Source organism: Schistosoma haematobium, chromosome ZW (assembly GCF_000699445.3).
Source record: "Schistosoma haematobium chromosome ZW, whole genome shotgun sequence".
Taxonomy (NCBI): Eukaryota; Metazoa; Platyhelminthes; class Trematoda; order Strigeidida; family Schistosomatidae; genus Schistosoma; species Schistosoma haematobium.
The window spans coordinates 70,595,401-70,613,464 of NC_067195.1; the positions used below are offsets into that span (position 1 = coordinate 70,595,401).

The 18,064-nt window shown below is 35.9% G+C and overlaps 1 protein-coding gene across 4 annotated transcripts; it reads right to left on the bottom strand.

The window, feature by feature from the left end:
* Positions 1 to 517: 517 nt before the first annotated feature.
* Positions 518 to 17,859, bottom strand: COPS4_1 (COP9 signalosome complex subunit 4). 4 transcript variants are annotated; one of them, XM_051212192.1, is made up of 10 exons: positions 17,709 to 17,859; positions 17,206 to 17,297; positions 17,088 to 17,164; positions 16,902 to 17,056; positions 16,760 to 16,863; positions 12,603 to 12,756; positions 8,739 to 8,977; positions 4,662 to 4,941; positions 2,778 to 2,862; positions 518 to 1,257 (listed from the first exon to the last, which is right to left on the bottom strand). In XM_051212192.1, exons 2-10 carry the CDS (start codon positions 17,274 to 17,276, stop codon positions 1,109 to 1,111), a joined length of 1,314 nt encoding a protein of 437 aa, XP_051072346.1. In that variant the 5' UTR covers positions 17,277 to 17,297; positions 17,709 to 17,859; the 3' UTR covers positions 518 to 1,108. The 4 variants fall into 4 exon arrangements, with proteins under 4 accessions (XP_051072346.1, XP_051072345.1, XP_051072347.1 ...); XM_051212195.1 differs by having other exon boundaries at positions 910 to 1,257; positions 16,760 to 17,056; XM_051212193.1 differs by lacking the exons at positions 16,760 to 16,863; positions 16,902 to 17,056; positions 17,088 to 17,164; positions 17,206 to 17,297; positions 17,709 to 17,859 and adding an exon at positions 8,299 to 8,386 and having other exon boundaries at positions 12,603 to 13,393.
* Positions 17,860 to 18,064: the final 205 nt, after the last annotated feature.

The window sequence follows — 18,064 nt, forward strand, 5'->3', positions numbered from 1 at the left end:
TTCTTTATTTTTATTTCATTCTCTACATTCATATTTCCCAAATGGCTATTCAACCTCACAGTTATTTATAAACAACTTTTGTCGCATTTCATAACCTACTGTTGACGCTTTTATAAACAAATAAATAATTTACTGGGAAATTTTCTGTGATCATTGGAAGTTTTACACCTAACTCATGAACGATTTCCACAATGACCCAAAACTAATTTTTCTCAATGAATATTAATATCTGTCCAATAGTTTTGAGGGATGATGAATAATTGTGTCGTTAAAATTACTTCGTCCTGTTGAACAACCAGTAATTTCTCTTACAATTTATCTTGCACTGTCGAAAACGTTTTATATCTCGAGTTATGATGCTTTTAATAACATTATACTCACAAATCACCATTTGCAATTAATGTACAAGAAATACGGGCTTTGAAAATAAAATGTTCAAATGAAGCCAACGCCAATTAATTAATATGGGGATCGTACTATATACGTTTCATGAGAGTTTCTAATTCAATTACTGTTTTGGAGCTAATTGCATAAATGACAAAAGAAACGGAGACTAGAATCCAAACTTTTTATTCGAAACAAATGAGCCTTAGGAATATTTTACAATATGACGGAGAATGATGCTGAAAAACTGAGCGACGTGGTCATTTATTTCAGGAGCTAGACAGTGAACTTGCTTACTGTGTATTAGTCACTTTTTGATTTCATAACCATTTTATATTAATATTGGATTTAATTTATTTTTAGCGAATTCAACTTGATGACTAACTATTTATTAAATATTGAGTAAACTTTGATCTTTACTACTGTTAGTGAAATGGTCACATTATCCAATGATTTAGCTGGATTGTCTCAATTTTTCTCAATAATACCTTCAAGTTACTGGTAATTTGAATAAATTATCCGAGATTTAGATTCATACAATTTTATTCAGAATAAAAAGAAACAGGTATAATAAATCAACATGAAACGGAGTTTCTTATCGGATAAAATAAAGGACCAAAGTAAAACACAAAGCTCAATGAATTTACGAAAACTATATTTTTTTAAAAATAAATGGGAATTAGTGATGGGTTCTAGGACAGAAGATAAACAATGTTTAATTATTTCACACTGGTGGATCTATAACCATTCTGGAATTCAAATGAGAATGAACCCAATCAGGATGTGCGGCTTCAATATCTTCAACTATACGATTAACAGCTGTACATAAACTTTGAATATGCATACTCCAAGATGAAACACCAGGATCTCTGCCTGAAATATATAAAAGGAATAACGAAATGTACGCATGGCGTAATAAAAACATGAGTCCGACGACTTATAATTAACTTATTGTTAAATTGATAGATGTATATAAATGACAAGTTAAACTAATAAATCACCATTTTAGGCCTTTAGTTAATGAGGTAGAAATGTTTCGACTTCCAAGTTTCATTAGTGATGTTATATGTCCTGAATAATCTTATTTATTCGGTATATCTCAATGAAGCTTATTTCTTGAAGTTTTGTCATCAAAGGTCATTAAAGGATAATGAAACTGCATTGGACGAGAACAGAGGCTGAGACAACCAAATGTATTTGAATACCAAATTACGGAATCTCTTAGTAAAATCTGAGAACCATACAGTAAATACTTCATTTGCAAGATGTCCATCAATTGTCTCAGACTTTATCGTTCCTTCATTTCCATATTAATCACCCTCTGTTTTCGTTCTCTTTACTTCGATCCTCCCAACCTTCTGCTGCCAGGCATTCCACTTTTGATTGGTGATACATACTAATTATATCTGTCGACATCAGTAGTACACACTACAATACTATTGTAATTTACAATGTAATAGGAGTTTGAGAGCTAAAATATACAGGTAGTTATGTTGATGGTACTTATTGTGATGGAACAGTGTTTTCCAATACTTTTTACTTACGTACGCCTGTTACTCCTCGTGGAGGAGCATAGGCCGCTCACCAGCATTCTCCAACTTTAAACCTTAAAAAAGATAATTCCGAGAAAATTTGAACACCCTATCTCTGACTTTTCATTTTCTGTGGTAAATTTCTCTATAAAAAAGGGGATGAAACATAACAACTGAAAAGCCCCACATGAACCGTTTTATATAAGTGGGTGTCCCTCGATCTTTGGAGTCGGATAACAACGGCAACTTTTATGGCATGATTTAATAAGGGAGTATTATATATGCATAGGCACACATGTGTGCAAATGTCTCATGATTATTAACAACGGTTATCGGCGCTATCATATACTACAGTTGATAATCTTAATAAATATGGACAATTATGAATCCCATTAGCGAATTCAGGAAACCATAGAATATATAGACAAGACAGAAGTTTTAGAAACATGATATAGAAACGACACATGTCATCATACACATAAACAAAGACACCTACTACAAGAGTTACATAGGAGGAGAACAATTACTATACGTCAACTAAAAATGAACTCAACATTTTGCAACCGTACACCGGAAATTTCAAGATTACCACTATAAAGTGCCATAGAAGGTGACATTTTAACACGTCGACTCAAAAGATCTGCTGAAAGGACATTTCAGGCCATCAAGTTACAGGTAATCTCAACCAAACCAGTACTTACACGACAAATCAAAGATAGGTTACCGATGATGGGCTGAATACAATTAAGTCAATTAAATTTCATTTCAAAAGGATGAAAATAAAACAGCCAACCAAAATTTGCAATTAAGCATAAAGTAGATATCTATTATATTCCATTGACCAAATAACTATAAACGTACTTTCAAAATGAATAACACCATCAATTTGATCAAGTTTACCAATTAATCTTCCCTCACTAATCATTTGAGAGGCGATAGATTCAGCCTAAAATTCGACAAATACGTGGTTTTTTAATAAAAAATAGAAACTACTTATTTTGCTTACATTACAACACTTTGATCTGTAAAACTAAATTATTAAAATAAGCTCAGTCAAAAAAAAACACAATCGACTTGAAGAGTTTACTTGAACAAACTTCGAAAGTGAACAGTTTATATCGAGTTTGTTTATTATTCTACTGAACTAAATCCGATTCAATTCAGTTTTGTTTATGGATCAATTTCTTTCTAAAAGTGATATGCTACATAATCGTCCATGAGACAAATTTTCAATTTCCTGGAATATAATAGAACTTAGATCATTTAGATCATTCCATTTAAACTGTCAAAAAAGGAATGCATAGATTTCATGAACTACAACAAGAGATAGTCACAAAAATACATTTAGAAGGAAATAATCTCATGTTCCTGAGACAAATATCAAGCTAACAGATAGGTTTATCTTTTTTTGCATTATGCATAAACATTGATAGGAAAATCTGTATTGGATTACCTTAATGCTTTATTGCCTTACATTCAAATACAGGAATTGTCCACAAGATATTTCACCTAACTAACTGTCTATATGGAAAACTAATATATTAAAAAAACAATGACAATTCAGTAGATACAAAATCATGGATATTATTATTATTATTACTATGTGGTAGTTTGAGACAAGAATTAATTAGATAAAACTTTAGCCACGAAAATAAATATTTAATACATTCCACAATTTAATCATGAGCTTAGAAATATCTATACTTTATAGATTAAACAAACATTTTAATACATCACCAGAGTGACACTATGCACAGAATTCAATTACACAACCACTAGTATTTGTCGTTAACTGAACTGTAACCTGTTATATTTATTTTAGAATAATTAATTTGGATAATTAAAATAACCCATAGTGTCATTGAATAAGAAAAAGAGAATTCAGCGAAGAAAATTTTCTTTTCGACTAAATCATTTACTTAAGCTGTACATTCGTATATATAGTTATATGGAAAATGTATGTCTATAGAAGGATAGAATGGATTGTATCAACAAGAATGGATTCGACAATAAATAACAAATGAGGTTAACGTACTAATCAAGGGGTAAGGAAATCATTATAAAGACAATTTTTATCGTAAAATTTACAAGAATACAAATAATGTTGGGGAAAAACTTAATTTGTATTTATTGATTAGTTTAGATATCCTTTGAAAAATCTTTTCCTTGCATTTAAGATTGATATGTAACAATATACAATACTGCGATTAGATCAACAGTAAAGTTTTCTCTTTCTTTATGGCATACATTATAGACTTTGAAAGAGAAATTTAATTTATTGCACTCACATAGTAATGGTGTTTTACACACGGTAAAGTAAGATGTTAGGTATCGAAAGTGTTTTCCTGAATACGAAGAGTACATTTAAGAAGGTTGGGAAACCCCGATTTTATGCCTATCTTAAATATAAGATCTAAGATACCCAATTGTGTATGAACCTATTTCAATCAACAGTAACTCATCAGCATGAATCTTTTGATGTAGTACAATTGGGTCATGGATTAGATTTTCAGGTCACAGGTGTGGGATTGTATATTGAAAAAAATCAACTACTTCGAATGATGAGTAGTACAACTGTCAAACAAATGAAAGACTATCTATACAAAAGATACGAATAATTTGTCCCAAAAATCTAATCACGTAAACACTCCTACATCGCTTTAGCCCTTAAAATCTGCAGGAACTATTTTTAAATAACAATAATAATACAGGAAATTATATTAAAAGCAATTTTGAATTACCAACCTCACTTGCAGATATTTCCAAAAGAAGACCTAAATTCTCCAAACTGATATTATTATAGATTAGACTGGCAGCTAACATGTTATGTTCAATTAAAGCTCGTTCAAGCAGTTTTTGTACAGAAGATGAAGTTATGGATGACAATTTCCCCGACCGATCTTGAATACTTGAAGTTATTCCCGAAAAATCTTGTAATGAAGACTGTAATAAATGAGGATAATATTTCTTAAGCAAAGGCTCCAAACTGGAGAGTGATGAACGATTGATTAAACGTCCCATAAACCTAAATAAAATCCAATAAATGAACGAACAAATTATTTTAACAATGGATATTGTGGGACATTATCAGACAATATAAATTTTACACAGGTACATATAGATTTGAGGTTGCAATTTTAATAGAAGTGAATCAATTTGATTTTGTTGGCATATACACTTCGTGCACATAACAAGTATCCATGAGCAACGTACAAGTATGTATCAACTCAAGTTTCTACACCACATCAAAGTCAGATGAAATTAATAAGATCTATAGAAAAGAAAAGGAAGTAATGATGTTTATCATGATGAAAATTGCCTAATAAAGAGAATAGGGTTCGAAAAAGAATGAACTGATGTAATAAAAGTTACGAAATAATACTGCAAATTGAGTTAGATCACCAAGTGTCTGCAACCATAGATCACAACTCCAAAACAGGAAGTCTGAATCACTCCTAACGACCCCGACCCACAGTTAATGACTTAATGGATCGATGCAATATCTTTTTTGGACACCTCTGGCTTCCTTTCAACCCACTGTTATCCAATCCAGCATCGCACATCAAAGTAGGCAGTGAATAGATGTGTATAATACATATCCATCAACTGAATTACCATCTTTATGTAGTATCCTACGCCTAAACTCAGAAGTATTAACTTGGTCGTTTTACAATGAAGATGGGATACTTTAAAAACACCATATACTAGAAACCCACACATGTTTTACACTCTCAGAGGTGACGTTTCGAAATTATGAAGTAAAACAGCAGACTAGTGTACAATATACTTACCCTTTGATAGACACCCTATCTATTACTTAAGTGAGCAAAAGAAAGGAATAAGCTTTTTGAATACATACCAAAAACGAAATTGCATGATACTTAGCAACCACTAGGACATTTTTAACCCATTTGGGAACTGGTCGTCTACTGCACTTCAATGAAGTAGTATTCTTATAAAAAGTTGAACCCGAAATTTATATCTTCAAGAATGCATTATTACCAAGATACCAATTACTATTTTTAATCCAAAGAATGTCAAACTAATATACTACAGAATGCTAGAAACACAAATCACTAAAAAGTGACTAGTACAGCTCGACAACTTAGTTCAAAATATTTCGTAGTATGAACGGATAACTGTTAGGTATGCACTTTGCTCTGAACATTAATCCACATTAGGAATAAGATACATATGACTATCGAATTCAAGCATAACGAAATACTGATCACAAATAAATACAACTGGGAATAGATCAATTCAGAGAGGATAAAAAAGCATTACACCACCCGTTCAGATAAAAGACTATCAGAAATTCACTTCATCATATTATAACAGGAAGTGTCAACACAATATACGGACTCAGTTAATTACAAACTTCCTAATTGTTGTTTGAACTAGTGTATTATTTTGAAACATAAGTGTTCATTACTAAATCTGTAAACAGCTTTTTAAACGATATTATTTCTATAGTCAACATTATTAACTGTTGCATATATTGGAAACTTATGCAAACTATTTTAAAATGGGATCATTCTGCAAATAACTAAATGTAATAGTGAACGATTTATTGAGTTTCACTTCCGTCTAAGTGAGAACTAAAGACATTTACAAACAACCTGGTTATAAATCAATTTCGTATTTATGGTAATTTCTTCAAACTGTGGAAAATCTTCAAACTAGAATGAAACGAATATCCCATATCCCTTGCGTTTAAGTGGTTCTCCACTTAATTTTAACCTGTTGTGGAAACTTTCCTTAAAAAAACCTACCAAGTGTTAAATTTTGGCAATGACTAGCCTATCACATTTGTCAGTGTTTCAACATCAGCTTTATTCTCTACTGCATCTTACCGGACAAATATTGAACGGCAAATATATAGATAAAAGGGCAACAACACTAACTGTTTGCTTTCAGATTAAAAGCAATATTACTTCACAAGATGCACGTATATAGTCAATTCCCGAGTGACTTTGAAAAGACAATGTAGCATTAGAATATTATCCATACAATTAAAGAAATTGAAAGATCGATCGGGGGAGTACGACCATCAGATACAACAGAAAGACTACTTTCAATTTTAGCCCACTGCTTAGTAAAGTGACAGCTGTTATCTGTATACGTTAGTAAGGACCAAGTCAATTCTTGAATAGTAAAATACAAGATACCTTTTAGAAACGCCTAGTTTTCCAAACAACTAACCAAGATTTGCTAAGAATGAAGACTTTGGACTACTCGTCAAAAAACCAAAATTACCTTTAGGAATTTTTGATCCTCAAACAAACGAATTCTCTAAAAACCGACTGTAACTACTATTGATAGCAGCGGTTAACGAACCTCTTCAGTGTTTATACGCCTTGGTTCACTTTCCAACTGTTAGTCGGGATAGGAGATAAATCATAGTGAACCTAATATACATTGCCAGTCACTATCAAATAAGTCATATGCTCCAATGGCATTGCTGTTTTTAGATGCACACAATGCAATGAAGTGGTTCACAAACGAAGCTATAGCAGCTTATGATAATATGCGTGCATTTTCCAGACGAAAAATGTTTATATGATCTTAGAATGTACTTCGACCATGATGCTGTTTGAAGAGATTACGAGATCACTTAAATAGGCGAATAGGATGGAGGATAAGCAACACAACGACGAGACAAGCTAAACTACTCCAGTGCGTCCCAGTCCTGCTTATTATTTTTATTTGAACACATAAATATTGGTACAAGGGGGGCACCAAATACATATGCGCCACACAAGTCACTTGATTTGTGTGGGGGCTGGGCTACTGCCCGGGTGCCCAAACCAAAGCAGGTAGTTTTCTTATGGGGTCACACCCGGAGCCTTCTACCTAAAGATCTGATCCACAAGGCAGTGGAGCATCGTAAGGAGATGCAGTCCCATGGTAGCCGGTGACTGACGATTGATTCATACGTCATTCGTTCCTTCAGGATACTGGAGCCCATGTGCACCATTGGTTTGGAATGAGGGTTTTCCAACTCACCTAGATTGACTCTCCGTGTCCACTAACCCGGTTAAATCGCCGGAAATTCGCTTTTCGCCCTCCATTCCGTAAACAACACCCCCACCACGAGAAGGCAGTGAGTAGGACTTCCCTGCCAGAGGCTATATACGCGTGGTCATGTGAGAGCATTTCGAGAGGGAGAGCGGACTCTCCCCACCCTCGGCTGTGCCAGAGCATAAATGGGCTCCCCAGCCCTGCTAGCCAGAAAGAAGACCAGGTTCAGATGAGTAAAAGGTATATTACACAAGCAGTCTGAAGACCGGACAAACCAAGCACACAACTCAAACGTATATATACAATATAAAAAGGTCCTTGGGAAACATCACAAAATAGCGTAATAAAAGAGACAACGAACCAATAGCATGTAGGGTCCTTCCAAGTGGGGAATACAAGCTGAAGGTAAAACTGAACGATTTTGGCGCGAAAACGAGAAACTTAAATTCCTAAAATAAAATTACAAATACAAAACGTTTACCAAGTGATTTCTGGGGATCTAGTATCCCCGGCACACAACAAGCTTGAATTGTGAATAATAAAATAATCATTCTTTAACTAAAAAAACACATTATCCAAATAAAATTCGGTATTTTTTAGTTTAAAAGTCTTTTAAATCAGCTAAACGAGGTGAAAAACTAATTGACTGTTAGTATGATCATCCCGTGTAAGTAACAAGGTCTAGTCAGTGTTTGATTGATAAGAAAAGTTTATAGACTTCATCAGATAGAGATATAAATTATTCTTTCCTACTTAATAATCGACATAACATTTAATGTGAACACTGTAAAGTGAACTTACATATTTTCTAAAATTGGATAGGCATCGAAAGTTTGGCACCGTTCATCTTTATATAAAGTAGCTAATAATCTAGAACGTTGTTGACCAGCACTTGAAAGTAAGGCAGCTGCTAACGCACGTTCTATAAAGGCCAAACGCTCGGAATCATCAAGCCATGGAAATCTTATGGACAATTCAGCATAACGTTGACCAGCTTCGAGGAATTTTTGCTTTAAATCCAATAAATGTGCATAGGCTATCTAAGATAAATTTTAAATAACGATAAGGGAAATAAACGATCTAGTGGACAATGAAAAACATATTGTATATATTACAACATATAAACTGAATTCTTTAGCTTACTATTACATCAGTTGATTTTCTCTGTGTATCATATATATTTATAGTAAAAAGTTGAAGCAATACATGACTACCAACCAATCAACTCCGCTTGTAGTTCTTATAGCGTTACTGTCGGTCCGAAGCCCACACAGAGGAGGATCGGGAGTGGGGACGGCAACCTCATCTTGGATAAAAAAACCTTGCTAAAAAACGCTAACCAGAATAAAAAATTCAAACCATTTAAACTCTGTCCTCCGAGTTGAAGAATCTTCTTTCAGAACAAAATCTTAGAAAAATCACCCGCAATCCTTTTCGTACCAAGAGATAAGCCATTAGAGCACGCTCTGAATTTCGCTCAGTGGGAGCTACCCTAGTTTGGAATGCGCTTTCAGTCAAACTGATCCCACCCTCCTCAGTGGATAACTTTAAGAGACTTGACAAACACGCATTCCCCCGTGGGTTGCCATACCGCTCTTCGGCAAGCTGTGTCCGATGTATGTCTCATAAATGACCACGATTGTCATTGCTACATAATCAGTAATTATCCCTATCTCTCATTTCCATTACCTCATTATTCCTTCAATCCCAATTTCTTACACATCATCGATTGGGCAAATTAATTATTTATCCTTGAAACAATCATCTCCTATGAGCGCTTCAACTATCACTTTATTCTTGAAACAGCAAGATGTTCGAGCAAAGAAACCAATTGGATTATACGAAGTTGTGACGACGACAATGAACACTTGAAATGATAACTGAAAAACATTTATTTAAAGCAGAATATGAAAAAACTTGCACGACGATTCGCACAGACACTTTGAGATTAAAACTTGAAACTTATAGAATTCTCCAGTGGAGACGAAAGTAATAGGATCTCCCACTTAGTCACCCAAAAGATGGTACGATGACATTTAGTCCTGCTATCAGGGAAGAAAATTATTGTGGATGTTACTCCTCGTTCAAGACGATGAAGACCAGATTTACGAGAGACAGCAATCGATTATAGTGAAGTGCTCAAGAAGGGACCTGACTATCCTGATAGGAGACCTAAACGCCAAAGTCGGAATGGACAGTGACAGTTATGAAGATATCATGGGACAACATGGACTAGGAGAAAGGAACGAGAACGTGTATGCGTGCATTCGAAAAAATGGTTATAGGTGGCACAATATTCCCACACAAGCGCATACAAAAAGTTACATGCGTCTCACCGCGTCACACTACAGAGATGAGCATCAGAGCTGACAAGCAGAAATACGTGGAAGAGCTAGCAATGATAGCTCCAAGTTTTATTCAAGAAGATTTGAGAAGAATAGGTGCCACAGATAGACTGGAAAGACACCTCATCAATATACCAAAGGAAGGAGATTTGAGCAAATGTGAAAAGTACACAGGCATCACACTGCTATCAGTACCAAGAAAATTTTTCAACAGAGTGTTGCTGGACCGGATGAAAGATTCAGTAGACATCCAGCTTCGAGATCAACAGGCTGGATTCCGTAAAGATCGGTCGTGTACAGAACAAATCGCGACACTACGGACCATCGCTGAACAATCGGTTAAATGGAACTCGTCACTATACATCGACGTCCTTGACCATGAGAAAGCATTTGGCAGTGTGCATAGGTGAACCTTGAGGAACATACTTCGACACCATGCAGTGATTAACTGAGGAGATCGTCAACATCACCCGGAATTGATATGACGGACTACACTGCAAAGCCGTGCATGAAGGACAGATGACAGACGCATTCCAAGTAAGGGCCGGAGTAGAAGGCGAAAACTTTATCTGCAAATGCCCTGGTACGGTCGAGGGTGGGGAGAGTCCGCTCTCCCTCTCGAAATGCTCTCACATGACCACGCGTATATAGCCTCTGGCAGGGAAGTCCTACTCACTGCCTTCTCGTGGTGGGGGTGTTGTTTACGGAATGGAGGGCGAAAAGCGAATTTCCGGCGATTTAACCGGGTTAGTGGACACGGAGAGTCAATCTAGGTGAGTTGGAAAACCCTCATTCCAAACCAATGGTGCACATGGGCTCCAGTATCCTGAAGGAACGAATGACGTATGAATCAATCGTCAGTCACCGGCTACCATGGGACTGCATCTCCTTACGATGCTCCACTGCCTTGTGGATCAGATCTTTAGGTAGAAGGCTCCGGGTGTGACCCCATAAGAAAACTACCTGCTTTGGTTTGGGCACCCGGGCAGTAGCCCAGCCCCCACACAAATCAAGTGACTTGTGTGGCGCATATGTATTTGGTGCCCCCCTTGTACCAATATTTATGTGTTCAAATAAAAGCAAAAATAAAAGGACCGGAGTCAAACAAGGCTGCCTACTCTTCGTATTCTTCTTTTTTCTGGTGGTTGACTGGATTGTGAAGATCTCCAAATCGAACGGGAAGCACAGAATATAAACATTGTAGCAGCAGCAGCCTCTGCAGTAGTAGACCTCAACATACACAAGAGAAAAAGCAACATCCTCAAATACAACGCAGGGAACACAAACACAATCACAACTGACGGAGAAGCTCACAAAGATGTGAAAACCTACACGTACCTGGACAGCATCATCGATGAACAAGGAGGATCTGATGCAGACGTAAAGGCGAGGATCGGCAAAGTAATTACAACATTCCTACAGTTGAACAACATATGCAACTCAAAACAACTGTCTATCAACCAACATCAAAGGGAGTATCTTCAATACGAACGTCAAGATAGTTAGTCCTACTGTACGAAGCTGAAACTTCCAGAACTACCACAATCATCATCAAGAAGGTACAAGTATTTATAAACTATTGTCTACGTAAGATACTCAATGTCCGTTGACCGGATGCTATTAGTAACAGACTACTGTGGGAGGGAACAAATCAGCTTCCAGATGAGGAGGAAATCTGGAAGAGACGTAGGAAGTGGATAGGATATACATTACGGAGACCACCAAACTGCATGACAAAGCAAGTGCTAAATTGGAAACCTGAATGGAAATGGAAAAGAGGATGACCAAAGAACACCGTACCAGCATTCGAAAGCAGACATGAAAAGGATGAATTGCAACTGGGAAGGATTATCCAGGACATAGTTGGATAGAGAATGCTGTTGGGCGGCCTATACTCCTTCACTAGGGGCAATAGTAGTAAGTTTACCAATCAACCACATCTTAAAGTTGTGAATTTTTGGAGAGGTCTAACAGCTTAAATATATTCAACAGAATGTATGGTACATATTGAAAACGAAGTGGGAAGTAGAGATATCTTATTCGTAAGTTCATGTCAGACACTATTATGTTTGCGGTACGAAATGCTTATTCAGTGAAAAATTAAGTTTGAGAATGACGAAATCGAATAAACTGACAACTAATCTCTGACGATAAATTATATACAAAGATGTTTTATTTGAGAACTCAAAAAATCTTGAAAATTAAGACACGAGTTTGAGCCTTTCCAATATTATTTGACTATCCACAAATACTCTTTCAAACAAAACTTGATTATGTTATGATTGTAAGGATAGTCATAAAAATTTATTTCTAAACTCACTTTGTACCGAACCAACAGTTGCTGATTCTGACATTCCGGTTGCAGCAAAGATGCCCGATTTACAAAAACTTCAGCTTCTTGAATTTCATGAATTTTCAAGAAATATTCCGCTATTCTCAAATAGATGTCCAATTTATAATTTACTCCATAGACTCTATTTAAAATGTCATTTCGAAAAACACAAATAGTAGGAATCGACAAATTTCATGGCATCGTTTATGAAGAAAAGATATACACCGAATGAAATGCTAACATGCTGAAATATATTAACAATGTACTAGATGGAGACTTCAGTGTTTATTGAAAAAGCCATCAATTGATGTTTTTAAAATGTACAGCAGATCGTTAGGATGTTAACCAAATGAAGTACCTACGCACAAACTGCAAAATATATTTGATTTGTGGGATCAAACATTATATTATACATCGATGTTATATTGTCACTACATACTATTGCTTTAAATGTTTGACAATGAAGGAAATGAGTCGACTCTAGAATTGGTGGTTACCAATTATTTAAAAAAAAACTACGTTTTCTCTTCTAAGTATGCCAGTGAATTTACATAGAAGCTAAAGTGGATGCTTTGAGAAAAAAATCACCTAAAACAAATAGTTGACTTTCACAGAAAGAATTAAAGGCAGCTTGCTGAGAATACAGTAAACTAATTCCAACGCACATATGCTGAATGCATTTAATAATCTGCTGATAAACCAACACACAAAACTATAAGTTTGATACAAATATATTTAGAACAACATATATAAGCGAACAATATTGTTTTCGATTAGATCCTCATCAGGCTTTACTCTAATATACAGTAATATTTATATGCAACATATACGAAATTATTAAACCAATCAAGGTAGTTTATAAGTCAATGATAACAATGGAAAAGATTACATAATAAGTAAAATGTGAAAAGTACAAATTGATGGTGTGACAACAGGTGCATTAGTTTTTGATAAGCAATAATAATAAAGGTTCAAATCAATGTTACATAATCTGAAATAGGTCAATGATTAGAAAAATATAGAAACTGAGATAACAATTATAAAATTATAATCAGAATGGGTTTTGTGGAGATTTTTTAGAAATTTCACAGATTGAAATCATGAGTCAGTTGAAACTAGACCACCATTGAAAACCTGGAAGCACTGGACGGCCGTTTCATCCTAGTATGGGACTCCTCAGCAGTGCGCATCCACGATCCCGCACCACGTGGGGCTCGAACCCAGGACCTACTGGCTTCGCGCGCGAGCACTTAACCACTAGACCACTGAGCCGGCATCCAACGGTGTTAATGTCTAACTTCAACCAATCCACGAAGTTGCGCCACCGTACACCATTGTCTTCAGTGAGTTCCTATCTCACAACAGACCTGGTTGAACTCCACTGACTGACTTCAGGAAAAACTCCCGAAGTTCTAGTGAGAAGCCGTTACCAGTGGAGTTCAACCAGGTCTGTTGTGAGATAGGAACTCACTGAAGACAATGGTGTACGGTGGCGCAACTTCGTGGATTGGTTGAAGTTAGACATTAACACCGTTGGATGCCGGCTCAGTGGTCTAGTGGTTAAGTGCTCGCGCGCGAAGCCAGTAGGTCCTGGGTTCGAGCCCCACGTGGTGCGGGATCGTGGATGCGCACTGCTGAGGAGTCCCATACTAGGATGAAACGGCCGTCCAGTGCTTCCAGGTTTTCAATGGTGGTCTAGTTTCAACTGACTCATGATTTCAATCTGTGAAATTTCTAAAAAATCTCCACAAAACCCATTCTGATTATAATTTTATAATTGTTATCTCAGTTTCTATATTTTTCTAATCATTGACCTATTTCAGATTATGTAACATTGATTTGAACCTTTATTATTATTGCTTATCAAAAACTAATGCACCTGTTGTCACACCATCAATTTGTACTTTTCACATTTTACTTATTATGTAATCTTTTCCATTGTTATCATTGACTTATAAACTACCTTGATTGGTTTAATAATTTCGTATATGTTGCATATAAATATTACTGTATATTAGAGTAAAGCCTGATGAGGATCTAATCGAAAACAATATTGTTCGCTTATATATGTTGTTCTAAATTTACAATATGGGAATATTACAAATATATTTGACAAGTTTAATGACTAAATATCTTCGCAAGGAATTTTTGAAAATAAAGAACACTAAGGCTGTTAAGTATATACAAATTTCAAAAAACCTTGTACATTGCAGTTAGTCGTTGTAAACCGCCCGTTTTTCACAAATGGATCCAACAATTTAGTTTCTCAAACAGATCTTGTTTTGATGGGATTCGATTATGAAAATTTATAGATTAGTTACAATTTCAGATGAATAAACAGAAGTTAAAAAAAGAACAACCAATAGCGAAAGACGCAGAAATTTTCTGGCCGAAGAGTCAGGAGTTAAAGTCTAATGATAATTATATGTTAGTAAATAAATGAAGTCAGTCAGTCAGCTACAACCAGGACCAGGCACATATATTCATCGGTCCAAGTTGTCAGTACTCCTTAGTACACCAAGATAATCAAATTCATAGAGGCAGTTACGTCAGTGATTGCAAAAAATGATTTCATACAACGATATGATACAGGGAGGAAGAATTAGTCGATAGAAGTCAGTCAGCTACAACGTAGGACCAGGCACATATATGCATCGGTCCAAGTTGCCATACCTCATTAACACAACAAGATGGACACTGGATTCCATAGAAAGAAAAGTATAAAGCAACTTTAATCTCACAGTTTAAAGGAGGATAAAGAGTGTATACACGCACGCCATTGTGATCGATTCTGAGCCATGTCACTCAGTCTCTAACCATTGGTTATGATAGTCACGCGGACCCCAACCAAGTAGTCTGCATCTACCAACATGACTTAAACCAGAAGTTAGTGACTTTGTGGATTGATGCCACATTTGGATTGACCGCCCTAACCGTCTCCAGCACTGTACGTAGTGGTAGTCGGTTGTTGGACATACGCAATACGTGGCCCAACCATCTCAGTCGATGAAGATACACAACGTTGTCAACTGATTTACCATCATTCCCTAATACTATGCGTCTAACCTCACTATTACTTACCCGGCGATCCCAGAAGATGCGAGCATTATTTCTACGACATCTGTAATCAAATACTAGTAACTTACGAGTACCCTCTACCTTTAATGGCCACGTTTCGTAATCGTAAAGCCAAAACGAACTGCTGCGCAGTATACTCATCCCTTAATTGATAGACGGATATCTCACCTCCACTATAGGTGACTTAAGTTGGCAAAAGCCAAACGAGCTTTTTGAATCCGTATAGAAATTTGGTCGGACAACAACACATTACAGTTGTTCAGACTTCCAAGATAAGTGGAGTTATCGACGCGTTCGACTGCTTCACTCCCTATCCTTATTTCAGGTGTTAACGCAGGCCAGTCTTGAAGCAACAACTTGCATTTGGAGGGGTAGAAACGCATCCCAAACATTCTGAAAGTTTCTCAACGCTACAAAAAGACTGTATTTTATCAGCATCTTCACCATACAGGATTATATCACCTGCGTACTCCAAGTCAATAAGTGGACCTCTTGGTAGGGGATCAATCCCCGAAAATCCAGTCGACAAGGACGTTATTTCCAGCAGTAAGTTTCTGATGAAAATGAACGAAAATGGAGATAGTGGACAGTTTTGCCGGACACCACTTGAGGTAATTAAGATCCGAAACAAGTTAAATAACAATATTCCAGTAAGATAATGTGCAAATATGGAAGCTAAGAAAGATAAAAACTACACTTGTAATCAAAAGCAATCGGTTTCAAAATCAATGAAACCATGATAAATTGACAGTAGTGAGAAACTAGGATTTAAATTTCTGTATGTACAAAACCAGGATAAGGAAGAAACAAAAAGTTCAATCTACTTGTATGAATAGTGGTTTATGTATGCAAAACACTAAGTTTATCGTTCAAACAGAAACAAAAAAGCCATCGTCTTTAATATTATATCCTACTACATCGTATCACCTGACCAATTTAGATTGTTTAACTACAAAACACTTTTGAATGAATTTATATTCATACATACATCTGTCCAGTTCAGAGAAACGAGCATCTACATTAAACACCAAACTATTCACAAACTTGGATGCGCAAAAATCACTTACCGTTGTCCACTCTCTAATGGTATATCAGACAAAACAGTAGCGGCTTCACGAAGGTTTCCCACAGCTTCTAATCGCTTAGACAGTGAATCACGTAGTTCAACCAACTACAATTATTTTTAAGTTGTAAAATACAAAAACCTACTTGAGATTCAAAAGCAATATTTCTTGACTGCATTCGAGAAAGTAGAATTTGCAATGCACTAATCGCTAAAGAATTATCAGGAACTTGATTCACAAAGTTTATAAGTTCATCACAAAACTTCCTGGCCGCTATAACTGTCACCATATCCTGAGAAACTGTAACCAATAATAGGTAAAATGTTACTACTTGTGTTGACGATTGTAGTTATATCAGCTAGTAAACTATCGGAAGACTGAGGAAGAGATTTGAGCAAGTTTGAAAACCTGCAAGAAAATCAAAATTTTTAGTTTATTTTGCAACAAACTTTTCAGTAGCTTCTTTTGGTGATTTGCAAGTAGTGATTTCAGAAAGAATAGTACTTAGATTCTCCGCCATATTTAAAACAGATCCGTAACCCTGTCACAATAAAGCATCCAAAAAAATAACTTTACAGAGAACAATAAAAGTTCAAAAATATTACCAAAATTATCAATAGTGAATAAATAAACGAAAAACAGTGGTCTAAACCACTGTTGTTTAGCTAACAACACCTGTAAACAATCACTTTAAAAAAGATAACTCAGCCTCCCTAAAAGTAGTAAACGAGAAATGCGTTATTCGTTTTGCGGAAATTTCGGTGGGTTTGTGTCATTTCCCGAAACTTTGGGGAAGACCATTGGATTTTTGGGAAAACTCCAAGATAGGAAGATTGAGATACGTATAAATTCTCAGCTCAACTAGCTTCTAACTAACCGTAACTGCCTAATCAAAGGTAGTGGCTCAGCGAATCAGTTAACAATTTTGAATCAAAGGTCGTTTTTATCTTACCGTATTGCTTATTGCTGATAAATTACTATAATGACAGTCGTGCTAACCGCTTGTTGCGGGAAGGTAGAATACAGCGCCAAAAGGCATATAGTTGTCTAAGGTCTCGGTACACAACGAATGTTAACTGATTTTTCCTTATCTTTAAGTTGTTCAGATAGTAGCTCTTCTTTTAAAACTAGTGGAGCTGTTCACTTACTACAGTTTTAAACTATCACCTTCACTTTTTATAGCTCTCCATATCTTGACATTGTCAGCATACGACAAAACCGATGATGATAGGAGACTAGGAAGGTCATTTACATACAGGAGAAACAACACTGTCTCCCAAACTGTGCCTTACAGCACCCTGCCAAGCA

Coding starts and splice junctions, on each gene's coding strand:
- COPS4_1 (XM_051212192.1), bottom strand. CDS start 17,276: ATGGCGGAGAATCTAAGTACTATTCTTTCTGAAATCACTACTTGCAAA. Junction 16,864..16,901: donor ATATTGCTTTTGAATCTCAA/GTAGGTTTTTGT, acceptor AAATAATTGTAG/TTGGTTGAACTACGTGATTC. Junction 2,863..4,661: donor TGGAAATATCTGCAAGTGAG/GTTGGTAATTCA, acceptor GTCGAATTTTAG/GCTGAATCTATCGCCTCTCA.